The sequence below is a fragment of the Micromys minutus genome (assembly GCF_963924665.1).
Source record: "Micromys minutus genome assembly, chromosome: 31".
NCBI classification, from domain to species: Eukaryota; Metazoa; Chordata; class Mammalia; order Rodentia; family Muridae; genus Micromys; species Micromys minutus.
In genome coordinates this window covers 26,858,709-26,882,669 of record NC_137966.1, presented here as the reverse complement: position 1 = coordinate 26,882,669, position 23,961 = coordinate 26,858,709, and the positions used below count along the sequence as shown (strand labels likewise).

Sequence of the window (23,961 nt, the reverse complement as noted above, 5' to 3'; positions counted from 1 at the left end):
GACCCCAGAACCATACAAAACAAGAATGGGGCAAGAAGAGCTGCTGACTGGGGCACTGGACCCCCAGCAAGTGCTCAGGGAAGGAGAGTAGACAGTCAGGCCTGCTGGCACGTCTATCAGCCCAGCTGCTCAGAGGCTGAGAGGCAGGAAGATAAGTTCAAAGCCAGCCTGGGCGATATCTCAACTGAAAGGTAAAAGGAGGGCTGGGGATGCAGTACCCAGCTTGTACCAGGTTCTGTAGTGCCACAAGAAAGAGGAGAAGGTAGCTGCTATGACATCTCAGAGCTCATCAGCCTATAGAAGAGTCTATAGAAGACACAGCGTGGATAGTAAAGATACTATTATTTGTATACCTATGTTATATTATCTGTGCACCTATGTTATATTATCTGTGGGCCTATGTTATATTATCTGTATACCTATGTTATATATCTGTATGCCTATGTTATATGTATACCTATATTATATGTGTACCTATGTTATATTATATGTGTACCTATGTTATATATCTGTATACCTATGTTATATTATCTGTGCACCTATGTTATATTATCTGTATGCCTATGTTATATATATGTATACCTATATTATCTGTATACCTATGTTATATTATATGTGTACCTATGTTATATTATCTGTATACCTATGTTATATTATCTGTATGCCTATGTTGTATGTGTACCTATGTTATATTACATGTGTACCTATGTTATATTATCTGTATGCCTATGTTATATCTGTATACATATGTTATATTATCTGTATGCCTGTTATAGTATATGTGTATCTATGTTATATTATCTGTATACCTATGTTATATTATCTGTGCACCTATGTTATATTATCTGTGTACCTATGATATATTATCTGTATGCCTATGTTATATTATCTGTATGCCTATGTTTTATTATCTGTATGCCTATGTTATATTATATGTGTACCTATGTTATATATCTGTATACCTATGTTATATTATCTGTATGCCTATGTTTTATTATCTGTATGCCTATGTTATATTATCTGTGCACCTATGTTATATTATCTGTGTACCTATGTTATATTATCTATATACCTATGTTATATTATCTGTGTACCTATGACATATTATCTGTATGCCTATGTTATATTATCTGCATGCCTATGTTTTATTATCTGTATGCCTATGTTATATTATCTGCATGCCTATGTTTTATTATCCGTATGCCTATGTTATATTATCTGTATGCCTATGTTATATTATCTGCATGCCTATGTTTTATTATCTGTATGCCTATGTTATATTATCTGTATGCCTATGTCATATTTATCTGTGCACCTATGTTATATTATTTGTATACCTATATTATATTATGCTTTAGCTGACATAGCTACTGTTACTGTTAGTGTTCTGTGGTGAAATTCACTGAGCTACCATTCCTATTAAAGTCACACAGTGAAGCTGACAGCATCTATGGCATTCCACTCACAGAGGGAGGGTTCAGCACTGAGCAGCAGCAACCCACTCCCAACAGGAAGTGACCAACATCCATGTACAGCTTAAATGCCCAGCGACACCTACTGAGTAAACTGCCCTGACCTGTGCCAAGGCTGACTCTAGTAGCCAGCTCCCACCTATTGGGGAGGAGGGGAGGAATACCAGGGATGGGGCTCAGGGCCTTTGCCCACACTAAACAAGTATTCTACCACTAAGCCACAATGCTATCCATTTTTACTATTTTATTTTGAGATGGGATCTTGCTAGGTGGCCTAAGCTTTCAAGGTTGCCTCAAACTCATGATTCTCCTGCTTCAGTTTCCTGAGGGATGACAGGCCCAGCTAAAAAGTTCCCTTTGGTCCCAGCTTATTGGCTTGAAGTAGATGCGGTACATAAAGTCAGTCAGTCCTTGACTCCCTCCAGACCCTGGCACTGAGACTTGAAGGGGACAGTCAGGTGCCTCCAAGTGCTAGATCCTGGCATTAATAGACCAGGCTAAGGCTGAGAACCAGGCTGCTGACCCACCCCTGCTTTGAAGACCCTGGCAATTCTGCCTTTGATCTCACATAATACTTAAACCCCTCAGTTTGCTTGGCAGAGATCTGTATAAACAAGTGTCCTGACCAACCCAAAAGATCCCCAGGTCCATGCCACGTAAAAGACATCATGCATCAAATAAACAAGTTGGTGAGAAGATCCTTGGCTAGAGACTAGGAACAGAGAAACTAAGCTCTCCCGAGAGGTCCCTGTCACTGTAGGTGGCTGCATTTCCAGCACATATACAAGACAATTACTTGCATTGGAGCAAATGTACTGGGAGGCACACATAAAGCCCTCTTCAAAACTGACAGAGTAACAGGTGACAAGAGGAACTTAAAAGTGCCTTTCCTACATGACTTGACATCAGGCAAGTCCTCTAGCATCCCTGAGCTTTCCCTTTCCTCAGCAATGCATTAGGGATCAGAGCAAACCCCTCACGAGCTGCTGTGCAGACAACTTAGGTCAGAAATGTTAGTATGGCACCAGAGTGAAGTGGGCGGGTGCTATCTAGTGCTGTCTCCCTCATCACTCCTATACATATCCCTAGGCACAGAGTGACTGCCACAGGAAGTCACTTCTACTGTCTTGTCCTGTGGGTGCCACAGTATGTAGCAAAGCACAGCATACCTTTAGTTTTTATTCTCTTAGACACTACATCACTGTGTGAGAGGCTCCCAGTTAGGTGGCCGCTGACACCTCAACTCAGACGACAGCACAAAGAACCACACGGTACAGACCCTCACCAAACTTACATAGCTTGACAAAAGGAGCCCAGCCACAGGCTAGAGACAGAGAATCCACTAACAGGAGAACAGCGATTTGTGTGAAAGGCCCTGACAAAGTGTATACCTGTTTGTTACACAGCAGCAGCTGACGCTGCTGCTGGACCCATGTTATACTTACCTTCTCACCGATCTCTGTGCGGTCCCCACTGGGCAGGATTTCCAAATCGGGAAGTAGGGCACAAGCTTCCATCACTGCCTTGTAGCAACGTTCCTGAAGGGGACGCCCAAAAAGTATGTTCTCTCGGAGAGAGTCATTCTGAATCCAGGCCTGCTGGGGCACGTAGGCCACAGAGCCCTGTTTGGCAGGCAGTGGAAAGGAAAGACAAACAGACTTGATAAAAGGACAACAACAGACACCTGCCTGTGAAAAGAACCAACTGCCCAAAACACACACAAAAAGAACAAGAACAGAGAAGAGAAGGGCACTGATCCACTAGAACACAGACAAAAACAAATGAATCCAATCCTTCAAGGGACTGAAAGGCCAGCCTGACTGGACAAGGGCAACTCATGTGAGGCAGGAAAGCAGGTGACAGGGTCCAACTCACACACAGTTGGTGTTGTGCCTACGTTTATCAAAAAAGGTGAAAGCCACTGTATCTGAAATCTCAGAAAAAGGACCCAATTGCTATTTAAACATTCCAGTTTCTATGAGCCGCAAGTGTCAGGACACCTCAATTACAAGGCTCCCAAAATATCCAGCCACAGGCTATGCCTACCAAGACACTGGGGAAAACTAATGTTTTCAATATGCTTTCTGAAATCACCAGCTATAAATAGTTCATGGACACAGAACACCAGTGCCTGGGATGGTAGGAACCCAGGAACTGTGAAACAGACTGCACATTGGATTAAATGGCAAACAATTTCCTCTTGTCAACCTTGGGCATGTTGTCCATCCACTGCTGGGAAGAAATAATGGGACACATCCTGAAGCGACAGGTATTTGCCTGGACCCAGATGCTATCCACTTACTTCAAAGGGGCACTGAACTAACAAGGGAAGGATCTAGACTGAAATGAAGACATAAGGGCGCATCCCCAAACTGGAGTTCCCAGGGAAAGGGGATGAGGACAGGCAGGTCCAGCCACACACATCTGGCACAAACTGGCTAAAGTAAAATAGTTGAGGTTTTTTTTTTTTCCCCATCTCCAGCTGCTCCAGAGGCTGCTGGTAACAATTTGGATCTTATTTTTATAGTAGGCAAAGGCCTCCAAGGAAGAAAGTACATGTCAAAAAGCCCCAGAGACTCATGTTCACACCAGCTTTCAACTCATATAAGGTTCAGCTCAACTCAGAGCCTGCTGGATCTCAGACCTGTATTAAGAATTCAAGTAACACCAAGGATTTAAAGTGTGTTTCTTACACCAGGTTCTAAGATTATTCCAGCCACATTAATCAGCACTGAAGTTATGCCCCATTTACAAGATTCAAATGAAAGAAGTCAAAGGTTCTATCCATAGACTATACAATGAAGTGAAAACGGGGGTTGCAGGTCCTTCCTGGAGGGGATTCTGGGGCATCCCTCCTCCAGAGTCTTCACCTCTCCTTCCCTCTGGCCTGACATTTTCAGGCAGATATATCACACAATTCAGCCAGGGGAATGGTTGGGGCTGGAGGTCATGTAAAACGAAACAAGCCAAATTCAGAAGGAAGGTGGAGCCTCGAGTGACCAGTCCTCAGCAGCACATCTGAGCATCACAACCTGCTTACTCAGCAGCTACCACACAGCCAGGGCACTGGGCAAAGGAAGAAATGGCTGTCACTGAAACCTTGCCTTCCGAGATGAGCAGAAAATGGGAATGGCAGAAGGGAGGGGCTGCTTCTTTTGATGGTTTGTAAGGGACACTGGGCTGAGCCTCCTCCTGGACCATCTCTCCCCATCCTGGCCCCCATCCTACCTTGAGAGTCACGTGTCCCTCCACCTTGTCCATCTCAGCCAACAGGGCTGACAGCAGAGATGACTTTCCGCAGCCTACCTGGCCCACCACGGCCACAAGGGCTCCTTCAGGGATGGAGAAGGTGATGCTGCAAGGACACAATGAGGAGCCTGAAATGGCACAATGTCCTATACCCTTGCCGCCGAGGTGTGGCCACTGGCTGTGCTAGTCAGTGCGTAAAGACCTCCAAGGCTGTGAGGCAAGGTGGACCATGACCTCAGGGGCCCAATGTAAACCCATCACTAAGCCCAGCCAACACAGAGCTGTGTCACCCAAGAGAACTGATAGAGGGCATTCACCTCACTGGTCCCACAACATTCTGTCCCCAATGACAAGGCATCTCCAGGTACCTGGAACTGGCTGAGAAAGTCCAGAGGATAGAAGACCACGGTAACAGACCAGGTCTGGGAAAAGATTCAAGAGACTGAGGGGCTGCACAAAGAGACCGGAGATGAGTTCCAGCATGACTTTACCAACTCTGGTCTTTATGTTTATATGTGCATGTGTGTACACTTGTGGTGGCCAAAGGTGAACACTGCTCCTCAAGCTCTGACTCCCTTTGTACTTTTTTGAGGCAAGGACTATCACTAGCCTGGAGTTTTTCATATACCAGGATGGTTGGGTAGTACGTTCCAGGGATCTCAAGTACACACTGCTACACCCAGGTCCTCACCTTGTCATAGCAAGCACTTTATTGACTCAGCCATCTCCTCAGAACCTTCCACCCCACCCCAGGTAAGGTCTCACATAGCCCAGGCTGGCTGCCAACTCACTACATAGGCAAGGCTAATCCACCACTCCTGTTCCTCCTGCCTCTGCTTCCTAAGTGCTGAGACTACAGGTGTACACCACCACGCTTAGCTCTGAAATGACCTGCTAACAAATAGAAGTGGTTTATACACCTTTAATCTCACTACTCAGGAGACAGAGGCTGGTGGGTCTGTGTAAATTCTAGGCCAGCATGAATTATAAGCTAATCAAGAGGACACAGTAATACTCTGTGTCAAAAAGAAGGAAGAGAGGGAGGGAGGGAGGGAGGGAGGGAGGGAGGGAGGAAGGGAGGAAAAGAAAGAGGAGGAAGGAACGAATGAACGAACAAAGGAAAAGGAGGAAGAAAGAAAAAGAAAAAAGAAGCAGAAGGAGAAAGGAGGAGGAAGAGGAAGACGACAACAAAGACAAAGCAGAGCTGTAGGCGCTACAGTCACAGAAGCTTGTCATGTATGGCACTGCTGCTCCTGCGGCTGACAGCTCAGCACGCTGGTCTCTATGCCCAGACCTACCACACAGGCATCCCAGGCCCTCAAGCAGGATCCCTTCCATGGGTACGGGTTTCAAAGCTGGCTAACTACATGGATCAACTGTTTGATTCTTCTATGCACATATGTGTGCAAGGTAGCGGGCAAACTCAGGTACTACTCACCTGGTTATTTTAAAGGCAGGGTCTATCACCCGCCTAAAACTCACCAAACAGGCTACTGAGCCCAGGAATCTTCCTGTTTCTGCTTCCCTGGTGCTGGGATCACAAGCCTAGCTTGTGTCACAGGGATTCTAAGGACCACGTTCAGATCTTTACTTATTGAGTCCCCTCCCTGGCCCCTGAAATATCCATTGCTGTTGAGTCTTTTGTGCTACACTTGTGAGGGGTGATGTCATGGGACTACCCTGTGCAGAACACCCAGGGAGCAGCTCCTCCCTTCTTCTAGGGGACACCAGGATATTCTTAAAAGCTAAGGGGAGTCAAAGGTTAACAAAGAAAACTGAAGATTCAAAGTGGCAGTTCAAAGGACCAGGAACTTTCTGCCTGCCAGAAAGATGTGAGCAGTGGTGTATTGGAACAAGAAAGAGAAGGCGTTACAAACAAAGGAGGCAAGATTTAAGTCAGCCCTAAGAAAGTCCTTCACACTCTGAGTAGTTATTGGAGACGGAGAGGGAGAGACGCCTTTCTCTGAACAGTCTGCACTGAGCTTGATAAAATACAGCAGTCAAGCTGCCATGTCAGGAAATAATTGCTTAGGGGCACAAATGACACTGATTCCAAAAAAGGTTCCACTGGCCTTGTGTTTTGGATTCCTTAAGGAAACGGGATCACCAGTCCAGTCCCGTGACAACAGAGCGCCGCAGGCTCCTTAGAGCCTGGATCATGCTTTCCCTGAAAACGGACCCTTCTAATTGCTGCAAACCTCAAACTCCCCTTGTGGCCCAGGAGCATGACTTCCTGTCACAGTCAGAAGGGACACCTACACCAGGCACCTTCTGAGCTGCTCCTCACAACAACCTAAGCAGCTGTGATTAGCCCTTAGTCCAGATGGGTAAACTAAGGCTCAGAAAGGCAAAAGTTGGAGTCACAGAGGTGTAGAGTATTTACCGCCGGTGTCAGTGTGCCTACCTCCCAGGCTTACCCATTCAGCGTGGGAGGTTCACCCCTGGCCCAAGTGAAGGTCGCATTCTTCACGGTGATGCTATTCATCCCTACGCCTGTAAAACATTAGGGACATGTCAGGAGTCAACAGGTGATCCTCTGCTGAAGCTGAAGAACCTCACTGGTTATTCAGTGCTTGGGGACACCCTCCCATTTCTCAGGCTGGGAAGGCTGAGCATGAGCCAAAGTCAAGGAGAAAAAAGTTGCATCCTCATGTAAACCTCTCTCCAACAAGGTAAGTAAGTACCTCCTCACATTCCATGTCATAGGTTGTCCACTAGTTTAAAGCTAGGATGTTTTCCCTCAACTGCTGGATCCTACGACATCTTCCCTTTCTGCTCCCCTCCTTTCGCCCACCTCCCAGCAGACCAATGTTTCTATAGCTTCAGTGACAATCAGCCAAAAACAGCATGTCCTGGAAGGCTGCTAGGAAACAGGATGTGCTGCAGGAAGGTGGGGGAGGGGAAGAGTTTGGCCAATGGCCACATTATAAGGTCCAAATTTCTAAGGATCCTACCCTGATCCATTTCTCTACCCTTGCTTTACTTTTGCTTCTGTCTCTAATTTTTAAGTCCCTTAATTAGCTGCCAGAAACACTTCCAGAGAGTGATAGGCTGTAAATCAATAGCAAAGAAATTAACCACAGTGCGCACACTCGCGTGCACACACACACACACACACACCCCAGAGGAAAAGGCTTCTCTCTCACTGTGGTAAGGTTCAAACCAAGGTGCACCCTCACAGAAGAGGAAACTAGGTATGTAATTCCAAAGAATGAGTCAGAAGCAGGCAAAGTACACAACAAACTGAGCTTTAGTGGGGCAGGCAGGGCTGCGAGGTAACTAAACACTTCAGAGGCAGAGAGAGACGCACTAGTCCTGGCTCAGTGGCCCTTGCAGAGAACTCTGTGCAGCTTGGCCTTAGGAGCTCTGGCCGCCTTGGCTCGAGTCTATGTTGCTGCTTCTATACCCAAAGAGCCTCAGGACGACAGAAAAGCAGCATCTACCTGGGCTGCAGTTCTCAAAAATGAACAACTGTCCTCCTAGGAGACACTTGGAAGTTCCTGAAGATCATTTTGTGGTCACACTGGAATGACTACGAGACATAGTAGGGAGATGCTGGGGCACTTCACTACTCACAACCCATAGTCATAAGGCTGTCCTCAACAAGAACTGTGAACCCCAAGGGACACCCAGTGTGACAACCTACTAAGGGCAGCAGAGAGCAGCTACAACCCTCAGAACAGCAGACCTGTGACTTGCACATCACTGCTGATATCCTACAATGGCCCACGAGACGTCTGGCGCTACATATATCTGCACCTCATCACCAACAGCCAGGTGCTGTCATCTGTTGTTTTCTTGGCTCTGAGCCAGAGGGTTTGAGCTCCAGTGCTACCACTTCTCAGCTGGACAGTCTCCCCAGACGTCTCCTCCTGTGAGCCACGGATGTGCTAGAGGCACCACACTGGACACCACAGTAGGAAGCACATGCACAGAGAGGCCTGAGAACAAATGCTGGCAGGAGAGCAGGTGATCAAGTAATCTGAGCCCAGGACTTCCCTTCTGGGAGCCTCAGGCAAGTTTGTGACCCTGGCTCCTGCTCCCAGGGCCATAATACAGTGGTATGTTTGAATGAACTACACACACACCAGAAAAGGCTCACCTCTCCTGGTGTCATTAACAGTGACTGCCTAGAGACTCCCAAATAACACCCCAGTCAGAAGGATCAACTAGTCGAAGAAATAAATCCAGTGACAAAAATCCATAGGATGACTGGCTAGGCCTAGTGGCACAAGCCTGAACTCCTCACAGCCTGAGCAACTTAGAGCATGTCTTAAAAAGTAAAACGTGAGCTGAGGCTGTAGCTCAGTAGTAGAGCACTCGCCGAGATATATGAAGTCCTGATTTATTAACAAAAGTAAATTAATCAATTAAAAACATTCAATGAAAGGCACTTTTACTTCCAAGATCCAAATGAAAAAAGTGAAGCTGAGCGCACAGACACAGACAGAAACAGAAATTGTGCGACCTCTCACCCAGGACAGAACCAAGGCCCGGGCTGAAAAGACCAAAGTGTCAATCACACTGCAGGAGCATGGGGTTGCTGGGACATTAATAGGGAAGCTTCCTTCTGTCCCCTCTGTAGAAGTGGGACCCTGGGTCTTATAGGCCAGCTAGGCAGAGTCAAGCACTAGAGAGGGCAGGATGAAAAGCCAAAGAGGAAGGACAGGCACCCACCATCCTTGATCGACCACCGCTCGATGCTGTCTGGCTCCAGCTCCTCATGAGACAGAAAGATCCTGAGACGCTTGAGGGACACGCTGGCCTGAGAAAGAAGCACAGGGTGTGTCACCCTGGTAGCATCGGGTCTCCTGCACCCTGAGCCTGGTGCAGCCTTAGAATAAAACCTGACACCCATAGAAATCACTACATCAAGAGCAGGGGCTTCCCTGTGCAATGGGGTTTGGAAGGTAGCCACCTCTGTACTGGCAGACTGAGCTTGACCTCAACAAACTACAGGGTTCTGGGTCCTAATTATGGAAAGACAACACATGCAGCAGTATGTATGGACAAATGGCATTGGGTTTGCTTTAAAATCCTTCAGCACAGAAAGAATGAAAGCAAGGATGGAGACAGGAAGAGGAAGACAGGTGGTCCTCAGAGTTCTCAACAAGCACATCAGGACCCATCAGCAAAATATGAAATTGAGGAAGTAGGCCAAGACCTGTGTTTTTCAAAACACCAGCTTAAAGAGGCCAGAGAAGCATAGAATACTCCAGAAAAATCCTGTGAGATTCAAAGGGAAGTGTTGCTGTGAAGTCCATACCTCCATCTGGGTTGGAGTTCTAGGCCAACCTAGGCTACAAAGCCAGACACTCTGTGCCAAGGAAGAAAATGTGTTTCTCAGAGTAGAAGCAAGTAGCTCCTTACTGCTGAGGTAGGAGCTATGGTGGGATGGTACGTGGATCCACACAGGGTTCTATGAGTCCTCTAGGACACAGCAGCATGAGCAACCTGGAAAAGCATGGTCAGGGCTGCACAAGTAAACCAGTAGGGCAGCGTGGGTCCAAATGGCGCTGAGGAATCTGTGGACACCATGGGTTGGAGGACACATGCCCCCTCCTGCTTCCTTGCTACCCACATGCCTATACAATGTTCTAATGACCAGGAGAGAGTGACAACAGCCCCCATGTCCACTCATGGTTCCCACTTTCCCCACACGCCTGCTGGCTGCTGCTGCTGACCATGATAGGATTCTGAGAGCCCTCTGTTACCCTCCTGGGCCCCTCTGTCCGATACACACCTGCACAATGCTGCTGATGACCATGGGCAAGATGTTGAGTGGGAAGCGCAAGATATTGAACAGGGCTAGGGATACGAAGGCTTTCTTTGCATCTAGGACGTTTCTCTCATCTACAGTCACAAAGACAGCAAAGGTTGACAGGGCCACCTGCAAACAGAGCACAGTGTTGAACAGTGGAGGAGCCACAGCTACACCACCCCTGGAAGGGTTAAGGATTAAGTCAAGACAGACCCCTCCACAGGGTTTAAAATGGCAAAAGCCCAAGGGAAAACGGGGTGAGTGCAGAGGCAGCACTTCTGCATCATAAAGAGCAGACCAGAAAGATAGATGATCAACTTTTCAAGTGCCTGGCCACTGTGTAAGTATTCTTGGTATGCAGGTAACACAGGTCCATTCCCAGCAGTACAAAAATACAGCTCAGTTGATAGAGTGCTCTCCTAGCATGCATGAAGGTCTGAGCCCACCCCCAGCAGTGCATGAGGAACAGGAGTAGTCATGGACATCCACGTCGTTTCAATCACCCCAGAAGGCAGTGGGTTACAAAACCAGAACCTTTCATCCAGAGCACATCAACTCTGTGGCCAAGTATGGTCTCTATTCCCCATGGAGCTGACACACCTATGAGGTACAACCGAGCCAAGTGCTGGGTGCAAATCCTACCGGTGTCCCCAGGAGGCTGAGCTTATCCATCCCACCTTACACGCTTGGCCAGGTCCCTTGAGCCATGCCAAGGGTCACATCCTCCTAGAGCCAGCAAGGAGACTTGCTCTCTGCTTCACCTGTCACTACCCAGCAGACGCACGGAAGCTTTGAGAAGAATTATCCAGGATCTGTGCCCAGGGATCGAGGCAGTGCTCAACACCCTACTGTGTGAGCGGTCCCAGACACCCTACTGTGTGAGCGGTCCCAGACCGTAGCTCTTCCCAGAAGCCTGGAATGCAAGCTCAGACTGCTGCTAATCTTTTCTTTCTTTTGTTTTTTTTTTTTTTTTCTTTTACTTTTTTGAGACATGTGGCTACTGTGCAGCCCAGGCTATCCTGGAACTCACTATTATAGACCAGGCTAGCCTATGCCTACTGAGTACTGAGATATACTGTGTGTGCCAGTATACCTGACTAAAATTTATTTCTTAACTCACACATTAAGAACAGTCCAGATTAGTGACTGATGTGCTATGTGACGCTTTGACTCATGAACTCATGTCACACACCGTTCCTCCGTCGTTTCTCTCTTCACTGCGGTAAAAATACTTTGTTTTGTTCTAGCTTTTCCAAATGGACCAGAAGTATCTGGTTTATCTGCTGCCACCACGCTCCCATCTAACAGTAATTTCACACCTGCCCATCAACCTCTCCCCATTTCTTTTCCTCATGAAAAAGTGTTTGCCCAAAATCCTCTAATAACATTAAAAAAGAATGACATTCTTATACATGCTATTACCAGAATGCAACAAAAAAGTGTCATCATAAGTAACAGAAACAAAAAACCAACTCCTTTTTTTATTCTGTGTGCACTGAATGCACCCAACAGGCTAATCTACAGGCACAAAGTACACTGATGTGTGCCAGAATTAGTGGGACTAAGAGAACAGGAGACGTGTAATAAGTATAAAGTTTCCTACTGGGTAATGGAAACAGATGCTGAATATGCTCAACCCTCTGGAGGAACTGTGACACTATATGCTCATGTGAAACTACATTTCAAATATGAGAAAGCCTGAAGATGGGAGAGGGGCCAGCAAGGGGGCTCAGCAGGCAAAGGCACTTTCCACCAAGCCTAGAAACCCAAGTTCCATCCCTGAACACACATGGTGGAAGCACAGAACTGACACCCACAGGCTCTCCTCTGACATCCATGAACATTCTCTCCTTTACTGCCCCCACCCCACACACGCACGCACATGCACACACACACACACACACAGAGATAACAATAATAAAACTATCTAAAGTCAATGTGCTCTTGTATAAAAGCCACAGTGTTGGCCAACCCAGGGCCCACTGGATTACAGAAGTCATAATATCCAGTAATGTTTGGTCTCAGCCCCCTGTTAGGCTCTGAGTCCTATGTTCTCCAGGAAGTGGACACACAAATATCCACCTATTAGGTGAACTACTGGGATTTGGGTACCATAGTTCATTCAACACAATGACCCACAGTAGGCAATGCCTTGGGAAACTATGACAGAGGCTCCAGGGGGAAATGGCAGAGGGTCTTTTACCTCAGTTTGCCCCCTGGACTGCTCTTAAACATGATTCTATGCCTCCTGTGACAAGCATTTACATTCGATTTATAGGACAGGAACATAATTATAGAACCTCATCTGGTCAGTGGATTATGAATCTGGATATGGCTTTCTGCCTTGCTTTTGTTTCTCAGATATGCATGTACTATATGGTATGCATATAAAAAAGTAACATATACCCAACTCAGTCAGACTCTGAGGGGCAAGTTCAGAGATCCAGAATCCTTCTCTCCAGTACTTTCTGGCTTTGGAAAGGAGACAAGGAAAAAAGATCTTTGAAAGCCACCATGTTCAATAACAGCCTAGAACGTTTTATTAAAAAGTGTTTCAGGCCCATCTTCAGTGGCATAAGACCATGTGTCCAATGGCACTGCCAGATACATTCTAAAATTACAGTTTTGTTTATTGCCTGTGTCTGACAACTCCCTCTGGAAGGGAGTCTGTGGACAGCCTGTTCCTGTTCCTCAGAGGGCCCAAGGCTATCACTTAGAACCCCACTGTTCATGACAAGCAGATCACACAGGAATTGAACATCCCTCAGGTAATCCGCCACACCCAATTCTCAACAATGAAGACTTCTGCAGTGCCTCAATTTCTATGTCAATGTAACAGAAATGAAATTCAAGGTATTTCTGGTCCAAGATAGGTATGGACCCTGAGAAAGAGCCAGCTGACAGGGTGGGGAAGGATGGATGACTTGCCCATGTCAGAAGACACTTTTGGTTCAGAATTGTAATCAAACCCAGGGTCTTGAGTATGTCAAGCTACAATTCTACTAGAATACATAAAACAGGAAATATGAGAGATCTGTCTTAGATTTATCTGTGTGTATCTGTGTATGTGGCATATGTGTGAATGGCCACACAGAGAGGACATCAGATGCCCTGGAAATAGAACTCCAAGTGGCTGTCAGCAGCCCACTGTGGGTACTGGGAACTGAATTCATTCCTCTGGAAGAGCAGAGTGTTCCTAACTGCTGAGTCATCTCCCCAGCCCTCATAAAGGTATTTTTAAATATGTACACCCTTAGACACTGTTTTCCAAAGATGCACCACAACCCCACTGAAGCAAAGGGCTTGTCACTGCAGAGATATCGGGGACAGCGAGCATCCACACCCTAGAACTTCCTATGTGATCTGCTTGTCATCATGAACAGCGGGGTTCTAAGTGATAGCCTCAGACCTTCTGAGGAACAGGAACAGGCTGTCCACAGTCTCCCTCCCAGAGCTGACATGTCAGACAAAGCCAATACACAAAACCAATTTTAGAAAATGTCTGGTAGTGCTACTGGATGCATGGTCTTAGGCCAATGACAAACCATAGTTTGCAATCAGTTAATAAGAAGTCACTGGTCCCTTCTACCAGTTATGGTACCAAAACAGCAGTTTAGTTCACATAATACTGTAGTGTTTAAACATGTTTATATACATGTGTATATGAGTACATGTAAAAGGCAGAGGACAACCTCAGCTGCCATTCTTTTAGGCACTGTCTACCTTGGTTTCTGTCACTGGCCTGGAACCCAGCAAGTAGGATAGACTAGTGGGCCAGAGAGCCCAGGAATCTGCCCGCCTCTGCCTCTCCACCACTCCTGGCTCTGTTGTTGAACATGGGTGTCGGAGATCAAACATAGGTCTTCATTCTTGTAAGGCGAGTCCTTCACTACAGAGTCATCACCCCAGCCCTAGCATGCTTTCTTGTAAAACTTTCTCAATGAACAAAGCTAACAGCACAGGTTTGCATTCTGTAACATACAGCTGGCTTGACCAGCCGGGGGTACAATTAAAGTGAGCTAGGGTTGTCAGCCTTGGACAGGGGTAAGGGAGAAGGTCTTGCTCAAATTGCAATCTTTTGTCTGCTTAGTTTAGTGGTAACAGGGATGGAACGCAGGACATTTTACCATAGCAAATGCTGTGCTTCTGAGCTAACTCCCAACCCCAAACTAGCAGCAGCCTTTGGAAAAGGGTAAGGTGCTGGCTCAATGGCAAAGGCACTTGTTGCCAATACTGACAAGCTGACTTCAAGCCCTGGAGCCCACACTTGGAAGGAAAGGATCCCGCTGTCCTCTAACCTCTATATGTGTTAGAGCACACATACCCCTGCACACATGCACATAAATGCAGAAGTTTTGAGTTTAAAATTTTACATATATTTAGGTTAAAACCACAAGAAGATGTAAGAACCACTCCCCATTGCTACACTCACCAGGAAAGGTGTGCAAACCCACGTGAATGTGCCCACAGCCGCCAGATAGGCAGATTTCTTCAGCACCTTCAGCTCCTCCTGCCTGATGTTCATAACTTTGTCCTGGAAAGCCAGCTCCCAGGCATACAACTTGAGTACTTTGATCCCATTGAGGATCTCGTTCATCAGCTTGATTCGGTTGTCTTTACTCTTCATGTGTGCCACCTACAGGGGGAGAGGAGATCAGTATCCTGGACCCTAGGGACATCTTCAACTAGAAATGGCTCCTCCCCGAAGATGGGAGAACTGGTCCTGGACCCCATGAGCCACAGTGTCAGTTTCCGGACCATGGCAAGAGACTTGGTCATTATAAAAGTTGGAACTGCTTCAAATCAAGTTGGATTCAACTTAAGTGGAGGGATGGAGGTGAGACTCGCCTTGCAGGCTTTCAGAGATGAGATGCCACCTTATGCCGCTGACTCAAATAGGGAAAATTAGATTATTTATGCTCCTTTTTTTCTCCTTCTTCCTTTTCATCCCTCCCTTCCTCCTGTTCCTACCTGCCTCCAGCTTTCTCTTTTTCACAGGGTTTTACTCTATAAGCCCAGGCTGGCCTTGAACGGCCACCTAGTCTTTGTACCTCAGCTTCCTAGGTGTAAGACTGACAAGAGTATGCCACCATATGCGATTTTTCTTTTTCTCATAACTGATTTCTAGCGACTCCCTGGTCATTAAAACATTAAAATGTGCCAGGACCGGCTGGCACTGGTTCTGACCATCCATAACAAAGACATGCAGTTATTAAATACTTTAAAACCATCTGCCACATCACCCTTGACAGACAGCTTTCTAAGTATTCATACATAGCCATCCCTGCTCAGGCAGGTCAGTTACCAGCACTAACGATGGCTGTCCTTTTGAAAACCTGCAGAAGTGCGAAGGTCACTAAAGCAGTGTCCCTGTCCATCCCAGGCCTGAGCATCAGAAAGCTGGGTGACCCTTACCTGGAAAGACCCAGGCCAGGGCTCAGAATGAAGTCTCATGAAGAAATCCTACCTGGTAGGTCTTAGTCTTCATGGCCATCACAGCATTGAAGGGCACCATGAGGATCATCACAGCCACCCCAGCCAGCACAGAAGGACCCAGGTTCTAAGGAAAGACCAGTGACAATGAGTCACCCAGCAAACAGAAGAGAGCCCTGCCACTCACACCGTCTAATGTGAGCTACTTCAGGCAGCTCGCCAAGCAAGTGTGCTGTCAATCATTTATTTCTTTTACCCAAAGATGGGGCATCAAGAGTTTTCAGGGTTGGGGTCTTCCTAACCCTTCTCAGATGCAGGAAAGCATACTCTGACATTATCCAAAGCATTATCCAAACTCTTGACAACTAGAAGCTATGCAAGTTTGACCTTTGACATCTTAGAAAAGCACCAAGGTGCTGGTTAGTGAACCTCTAGCCTGCTGACTCCCTTATCTGGAAGGCTGGAAAAGTGACAAGACTGGCTGGTCACTGGCACCGTGGAACTTGGGTTCCTGACGATCGTTACATCAGCTGACACCAACAGTATGGCCTGTATCCAGCCTCCAGCTTCCTAGCAGGCTAGGTCTTTGTATCTGCCAGGTAGAGCACAGATGCAGACGGGCTGCAAAACCCATCTCCCCAGTTTCACAGCTGTGACCTTGATTTGCTAGAGACTCAAGCTTGTCGCTGTCTGCCTTTGCATCTGTGCCTTATCCATTCTGATCTGTTTGTGTGTGTACATGTCCAAGAGGGTTTGTGAGAATACTCCAAGAAAACAAGGCAAGAGTCTTGTGACTTCAGTTTCTTCAACCCACGAATTGTTCTTAGTATGTGTTCTCATGCTATTCTCATGTGGAAGACGGGAATATGCTTACTTCAGATTACTCTTACTGTTTGTTGATGTTATTCAATTAAATGTTTAAATAATTGTTTATATACTCTACGAAAAAAACATGGTTTTGCCAATTGTGACTTTTCCTTATAACTTGAACTCATAAAAACTTTACTCAAGTAAACTTTCTTAACCTTCGGGAGTATAAATTGTCTGGGGCTCTGAATGAAGTTGGCTATTGCATGAGACTTCAGTCTGCCTCATTTATTGGCTTCATTCACCCAGGTCCCATTACCTCTAGAGTGGTGACATTCTTGTCAGTGTGTCCACACTCACACATGTAAATGTGCACACGCACGGGCCCTCATACACACACATTAATATTAAGGATATATGAAAGGTAGTCTACCTGGGACAGGGTAAGAATCATCAGTGGGAGTAAGGAGGGTCATTCCTGCAGCTGTAAAGGAGCTCAGCGGTAGAGCACTTACCTAGCATGCTAAGGGGCCTCAAGTTCCATCCTCGGGATTGAGAGAAAAAAGAAGAAGAAGAAAGAGGAAGGGGGGGGAGACAGAGACAAAGAGAGAGAGATAGAGAGAAGTAATTCCTGGGGCATATGCTGCCCTTTCCTCCTGGCTCACTGTCTTCCCAATGTTGAAACTACTAATGGCCCTCTGGAAATATTAATACACCCTTTTGCAATGCAGGGAAACGATGACCCAGGCTGGCCAGAGACTTCTCTTTCCTAGGTCACAGCCTTTGGTTCAAGGATAGGAACAGGACTAAGCTGGTTAATCACAGTATCCCAGGAGAAGCCACAGAGGCAATAAATGCAATTTGCTCTTCTGTATTATTGTTCATCAAGATAACACAAGACCAGAGCTAAAGGCGACATAAAGCCATTATGAATAACACTGATTATAGAAAGCAGGGCCAAAAAAAAAAAAAAAAAAAAAAAAAAAACACAAGAGAAAAGCTGAGCCCTTCGAAGTTGCAGTTCTCTAGGATCCATCCATACCTGGGAATCCCTGGATTGTTTAGGACTGAGTATTCCTCCCCGTAATTCCTAAGATGGATTCCTTACAACCAAGAGGCTCCTGCTCAATATAAGTTCTAATAAATGAGTTTGTATCACATTTAATTGGTACAATGGAACAGGATTGGTGGGTTAACAACATAAAAGGCTAACATAAAAATGTTAATTCCATATACTTCAAAAAAAGACTAACACAGTTGATCATATCTGTAATCTCAGTACTGCAGAAGCACAGGCAGGAGGATCTCTGTGAGTTGAGGGACAGCATGTTTCAGGGCAGCAAGGACTATATAGTAGGTTGGGTGTAGCAGTGTTCATCTATCATTCTAGGGCTGGGGTAGGTCTGGAGTTCACTAGCCAGTGACCCTACTACATCAGTGAGCTCCATGCTCAGAAAGGAACACACTTTTAAAAACACAAGATGGAGGACAACTGAAGTCTACCTCTGACACACACACACAGTCCACACATACATAGATAAAGGAAGGACAACACATACATACCAAGCTACCAAATAGAACTAAACCCTGACAATACATGGAAAGAATAAAATAACCAGAAACTAGCAAATAGGCCAGAAAATAAAATGTAAATGAAAGCAAGAAACATTCTTTCCCACCCATGTCCTCCCCGTTGGTGCCTAGTTGAGGCCAGCCCTCCCTGCACAAGGAGACCAAGGGAAAACACACACCAGCCACAGGAAGTAGAGGGCTAGGATGACTTGCAGGGGGGCCGACCAGATCATGTTAATGTACGTGGCCAAGTCCATGAAGCGCTGGGCATCCACAGACATGAGGTTGACAATCTCTCCAACTGTGGAAGATTTTCGAGCTGAATTTGTGATCACAAGAGCCTGTGGAATTCAGGAGAGAGAAAGTTGAGCCTACAAGTGAAGGCAAAGGATCATGGACTCTCCCCAAACCCCAGACAAGACTCTGGACTGTACTAAGTGGGTACCTTTCTCCATCTGAGCTGCTCCAGGTACTTTTTTTTTTTTTTAAAGATTTATTTTATGCATGTGAGTACACTGTAGCTGTCTTCAAACACACCAGAAGAGGGCATCAGATCCCATCACAGATGGTTGCAAACCACCATGTGGTTGCTGGGAATTGAACTCAGGACCTCTGGAAGAGCACTGACTGTTCTTAACCACTGAGCCATCTCTCCAGTCCTCCAGGCACTTTCTAAACCATGACCTTGTATACTTCATATGCAGGCATGTCACCTGAGGGTTCTTAATCAGCAAGTCTGTGTTTAAGCTAGGATTCTGAATTTCAAAGCAGCTCAAGGTTATGACCATGCTGTTGACTTCAGATCCCAACACAAGGTTCTTGGCCTTATTACCCTGACACTGGAAGCTAGACAATGTTTTGTTTGGTCAGTCTGCATACTGACTGTAAGACAGTCCCTAGCCTCTATGCAGAAATGCCCTCATTCCAAGCTGAGACACCAAAAGTGTCAGGTACCTTAAAAATATCCCAATGCCTCTGAGCATGACAACCCTGACTTCAAGGTCCCACTAGTCCAGGACTCAAGCTAATAGATGAAGGCAGTTTGTAATCAGTGTGAAAAGCACTAAGAAAACTGTCTCCCTTGCCAGCCTGTGAACCCCATGGTGCTATGTCCAGGATATGAGTGGCTGGAAGATCACCGGGTCCCTGTAAGTTACCTGTTTGTTTTCTAATGAAAGAAAGAATTATGGACTTGAATAGATGAAAAGGATCTGGAAGTGGTTGAAGGAGGAGAAACCTTGATCAGAATATACTGTATGAAAAAAAAAAACCTATTTTCAATAAAAACCAAAATTATGGGGGGGAAATGAACATCAACGGCAACCAAACAGTAGAAGTGGGGCCACGGCCCAAGCTCTATGGGATAGTCCCTGCCAATCATGTGCAGGTGCAGCATAGTGAAATAAGTCAAACTATTTAAAGCTTGTCTGCCTCCATTCAAGAAGGATACTCCCTGTTTCGTTCAAACGAAAGGTGAAAGTGAAGGCAAATCCAGAATGTGGAACTAAAATAGTTAACATAGGTTGCTTTTCTTTAAAAATAAGAAACTGTGCACATGTCAGAATATGTATATGCAGGCAAATGCATCCATGGTGCAGATGTGGAGAACAGATGTTGCCCTAGCCTTCCAAACTGCTTGAAATAGAGTCTTATCACTTTTCAGGAGCTTCTGAGGACTCCCCAGCTCACTGTTCAGTGGATTGCCAGCCTTACCTGCTTCTGGAGATCCAAGCTCAGGTTGTCAAGCTTATGCTTCCCCTAGTTAGCTATCTCCCCAGGCTCTGAACATGGATCTGATCCATGACTTCATCAAAGAGCGCCAAGCTGCATAAGAAACCCAGCTACCCACAGGTAACACGTGGACTCATGGGTATTCACACATCACCCTGATGAGAGCTATCGCTGGCCCCATGGTTCCCACAGCCCCCATCCTTTCTTTGCTGAGGATGCTGGGCTGGAAGTCTCCATAGGTCCTGTAGAGCACCAGCCCAGCTGTCCCTGGATTCTGGGGTCACAGGATTGGATGTGGTGCCTGGCCTACCTTTCGGTAGACAGCGCCCACCACAGCAGTCTTGATGCGCATGCCACTGACAAAGCAGATATGAAAGTACTGGTGGAGAGCCAGTGTCTGCAGACAGGCACTGACAAATAGCAGTGCAGTGTACAAGTAACCCTGCCAGTCGGGGGCCTCCGTGTCATTCACGAAGTTGATGATCAATCTGTGGGAGTGGGAAGGAGATCTGAATGTGAACATACAACAGGGGCAAATACTGTCAAGTCACCACAATGATTTCCACCTGAGCCATCCGCCAGACAACATTTTACTTTATAGGGATGATATTACTGCCATGTACCAGATCCTTACAACAGGGACCTCTGCCTTGGGATCACTATACCGACAATTACGTTCTATACCAAATAGAACAAGGTGATGAAGAGAAAGATGGCAAACTCCCCCTCCCCCACCTCCTTGGTTTCTAGTTGCAGATACTCATGAGATCTACCTGCATCCTTGCTCTAGACAGCCCCATATCCTCCCAATTTTGGATTCAGGAGGCTTCTGTGATTTGCAATTAAAGTGGCTGCAACTCAGATAGTAATTAAACAAAGATTGGGAAGACCTCACCTTCATAAGGTAACAAGCCTGGTCCAACATATGACAGGACCACCCAGGAAATTATAGGGAACCAGGTAGTCAGGCAAGAGTTCTTACTTCAGGATCTCAGGGCCAGCGAACATCATCAGGTCATGAAGGGCTTTGTACAGGAAGCTCATGAGGAAGTAGGGCCCAAAGGTCTTGTATAACACCTTGAAAAGAGAGGGGTTCCGGTCCTTGTGGGGTGACTTGACAATCAGTGCTTCTACCTCTTCATTCACATCCAACTGGGAACTTCCCTTAGTCTTGGTAGGATCTTTGGGAGGGGCATACACAATCCGTACAGGCTGCCTATAATGAGAGGAGGGTAAAGCAGTTATCTGGTCTACCAGAGGCAACCCACAGTCAAGAGAGTAAAGAGAGCAGAACCCAAGACATGTCTCCATAGAGTCAAGCTTAATGCAGTGAGTATAACCCTGGACTTAGGAGTCCTTGGACTATCTGTTGGCTGCAACTACAAGGATACTGAAGCTAGTTTCCTCTTTTGCAAAGCAAGACTCATAGTAAACCAGGTGTGGTGGAACATGACTGTCATTCCAATGCTGGCGATGCTGGGAAAGAAAAATCACAAATTGGAGGCAACAATAGTGACATAATGAGGCTCTGAGTCAATAAAGTGGAAGTCCCACCTCCCTCATGGATGTACAGAATGAGAGGCTGTTGCAACATAGTAGCCCCAAGCTCAGCCTCAGACATGCGATGCTAAGAGGCTGTAACTGAAAGGCATGTTAGCATGGTGGCCCCAAACTCCTCTACAGACTCACAATTCCTATCAGAAGCTCATCTGGCTACTTCATATCACATGAAGTGATAGATCAGTTCTAAAATCTGAAATGGGAACTAGAGACCCAGATAAGCTAGAGCCATCCTAGAAGAGAAGATGAAGCTGACAGATGTCAAGAAACAAGGAAGCCACACAGATATCAGTCTAGGCCCACAATTAAAAGTCCAGAAGCAAGATGATCTCTGTCAAAAACTAGTGATAGGCCAAGCAAAGTGGCTCATGCCTGCAATCTTAGCACTTGAGCAGTAAGGCAGGAGGACTGCCAAGAGTTGAAACGAACCTGGGCTACAATACAGGAGGGCCTTTCTAAACTTAAACAAAATAGTAATAGAAAACTAGATAGCCAGGTGCAAAGAAAAGGCTAGACCATGATGCCACATTATGTATAAAAAAATCAATTTTTTTATTTATGTGTATGTGCATTTGACTACATGAGTTTTATGTGCACTATGTGAATGCAAGTATTTGTGAAAGCCAGAAATGGGTGCTGGATCCCCAGGAACCAAAGTTACAGGCGGATATCTGCTACCTAATGTGGGTGCTGGGAGCCAAACCTTGGTCCTCTGTACCAGCAGTTTGAGTTCTTCCCCATGGAGTCATCTCTCCAGCCCCAAAGAAACATACTAAACTGGATCCAACTTCTACATGCAGAAGCTAAAAACTATAAATCTTGCTAAGCATGATTTGTATATACTTAAAGTCCCAGCCCTTGGTGGATGAAGGCAGGAGAATCTTGAAGTTCAACATCACCCTCAGCTACATAGGGAAAGAAAATACCAGCCTAGATAGGGTTATGTGCCAAAACTTCATCTCAAAGACGAAACAAAACAAAATAACCACCACTTCCACCACCACCACAAAACAAACCAGCATAGCTACACAAGTTTCAAGCAGACTTGTTCTATAAAGCTGAGTCACCACGACTCAGCACAGTGACCATCCTTCTGTATAGTGTTCCACAAAGGACAGTCCTGAATAAAGACATCCACGCCACTAAAACGCTAACCTGAAGTCAGCTATCTCCAGACACAAGTTTATACAGATTGTATTCTTACACATTTATATACAGTACTCCTTCTTATCCATGGATGCTACTGGTTCTGTTTTCTTAAGAATACCTATGATAAAAATTTAACCTACAATAAAACATCAGTTTCAAAAAAGGAAGCACTTAGGTTTCCTGTAGTGAAATGACACAATATGAGTGTGTTCTGTTACTCTCACTTCTACTGTCCTCACCCTTCCTGTGCTCCTCAGAGTTTAAGGCAGTGACAGGCCTGTGTCATACTTAGGCTGCTACCTAAGGTTTACTTGCACAAAAAAATCTGGCTTTTTGTTTTTGATTTATTTATTTAGTATATATGAGTGTTCTATCTGAATGAAAATCTGCACACCAAAAGAAGGCACCAGATCACATTACAGATGGTTGCAAGTCAACATGTGGCTGCTGGGAATTGAATTCAAAATCTCTGGAAGAGCAGCCAGTGCTCTTAATTCCTAAGCCATCTCTCCAAGATCACTGCTGGACAGTCAACTGGAAGGTGAGCAGTGGGCAGTGAGGACACAGCAGACAAGAATAATGTATACGTTAAAACTTAAGAATGAAATTATAGATTTAATACTTCTAGATCATGTTTGATCATGGATAACTAAAACCATAGATGTGGGAAGAAGACCACACTTCACCAGTCTTTAAAATCAATACCTTCTAAAGCAACTAACAGCCATTTCATGCTGTTTTATACTACCTACTGTTAAATGAGCCATCACCCCCCACCCCTTTGCCTAATGCTGTAACTTCTAAACCAGTAGCAATAACAAAAACCTTACAGTGGCTGACAAATGAGCGATTATAGTCAACTACAACAGGGAAAGGGGGCAAAAAGGAACAATTTCTGGTCCCCAAAATTCCTTTTAAAAAAAAATGTTTTTCATTTATCAGAGCATGGATCGCCTGTGGTCTTTATATAAGATCAAAAAGCAGAGTTAAGGGCTGGAGAGATGGCTTCAGTGGTTAAGAGCACTGACTGCTCTTCCAGAGGTCCTGAGTTCAAATCCCAGCAACCACACAGTGGCTCACAACCATCTGTAATAGGATCTGATGTCCTCTTCTGGTACATTGGAAAACAGCTACAGTGTACTTATATATAATTAATAAATAAATAAATCATTTTTTAAAAAGGCAGAATTAAGTACTTGCTCATCTGTTCTTTAATTTAAAAAAATA

At 45.7% G+C, this 23,961-nt stretch overlaps 1 protein-coding gene across 4 annotated transcripts in view; it reads right to left on the bottom strand.

Moving 5' to 3' along the window:
* Positions 1–23,961, bottom strand: part of ABCC1 (ATP binding cassette subfamily C member 1 (ABCC1 blood group)) — a 99,941-nt gene that overhangs the window by 26,766 nt on the left and 49,214 nt on the right. For 3 of the 4 annotated variants that reach the window (XM_080942158.1, XM_080942159.1, XM_080942160.1), the window contains exons 8-17: positions 21,008–21,241; positions 20,336–20,513; positions 18,474–18,635; positions 15,950–16,042; positions 14,915–15,118; positions 10,465–10,611; positions 9,399–9,486; positions 7,139–7,214; positions 4,701–4,827; positions 2,918–3,094 (exon numbers count right to left, since the gene is read on the bottom strand). In XM_080942158.1, coding sequence (XP_080798284.1) covers positions 2,918–3,094; positions 4,701–4,827; positions 7,139–7,214; positions 9,399–9,486; positions 10,465–10,611; positions 14,915–15,118; positions 15,950–16,042; positions 18,474–18,635; positions 20,336–20,513; positions 21,008–21,241 — 1,486 coding nt within the window. The remainder of the gene's footprint in view (positions 1–2,917; positions 3,095–4,700; positions 4,828–7,138; positions 7,215–9,398; positions 9,487–10,464; positions 10,612–14,914; positions 15,119–15,949; positions 16,043–18,473; positions 18,636–20,335; positions 20,514–21,007; positions 21,242–23,961) is intronic. The other variant, XM_080942161.1, reaches the window with a different exon arrangement.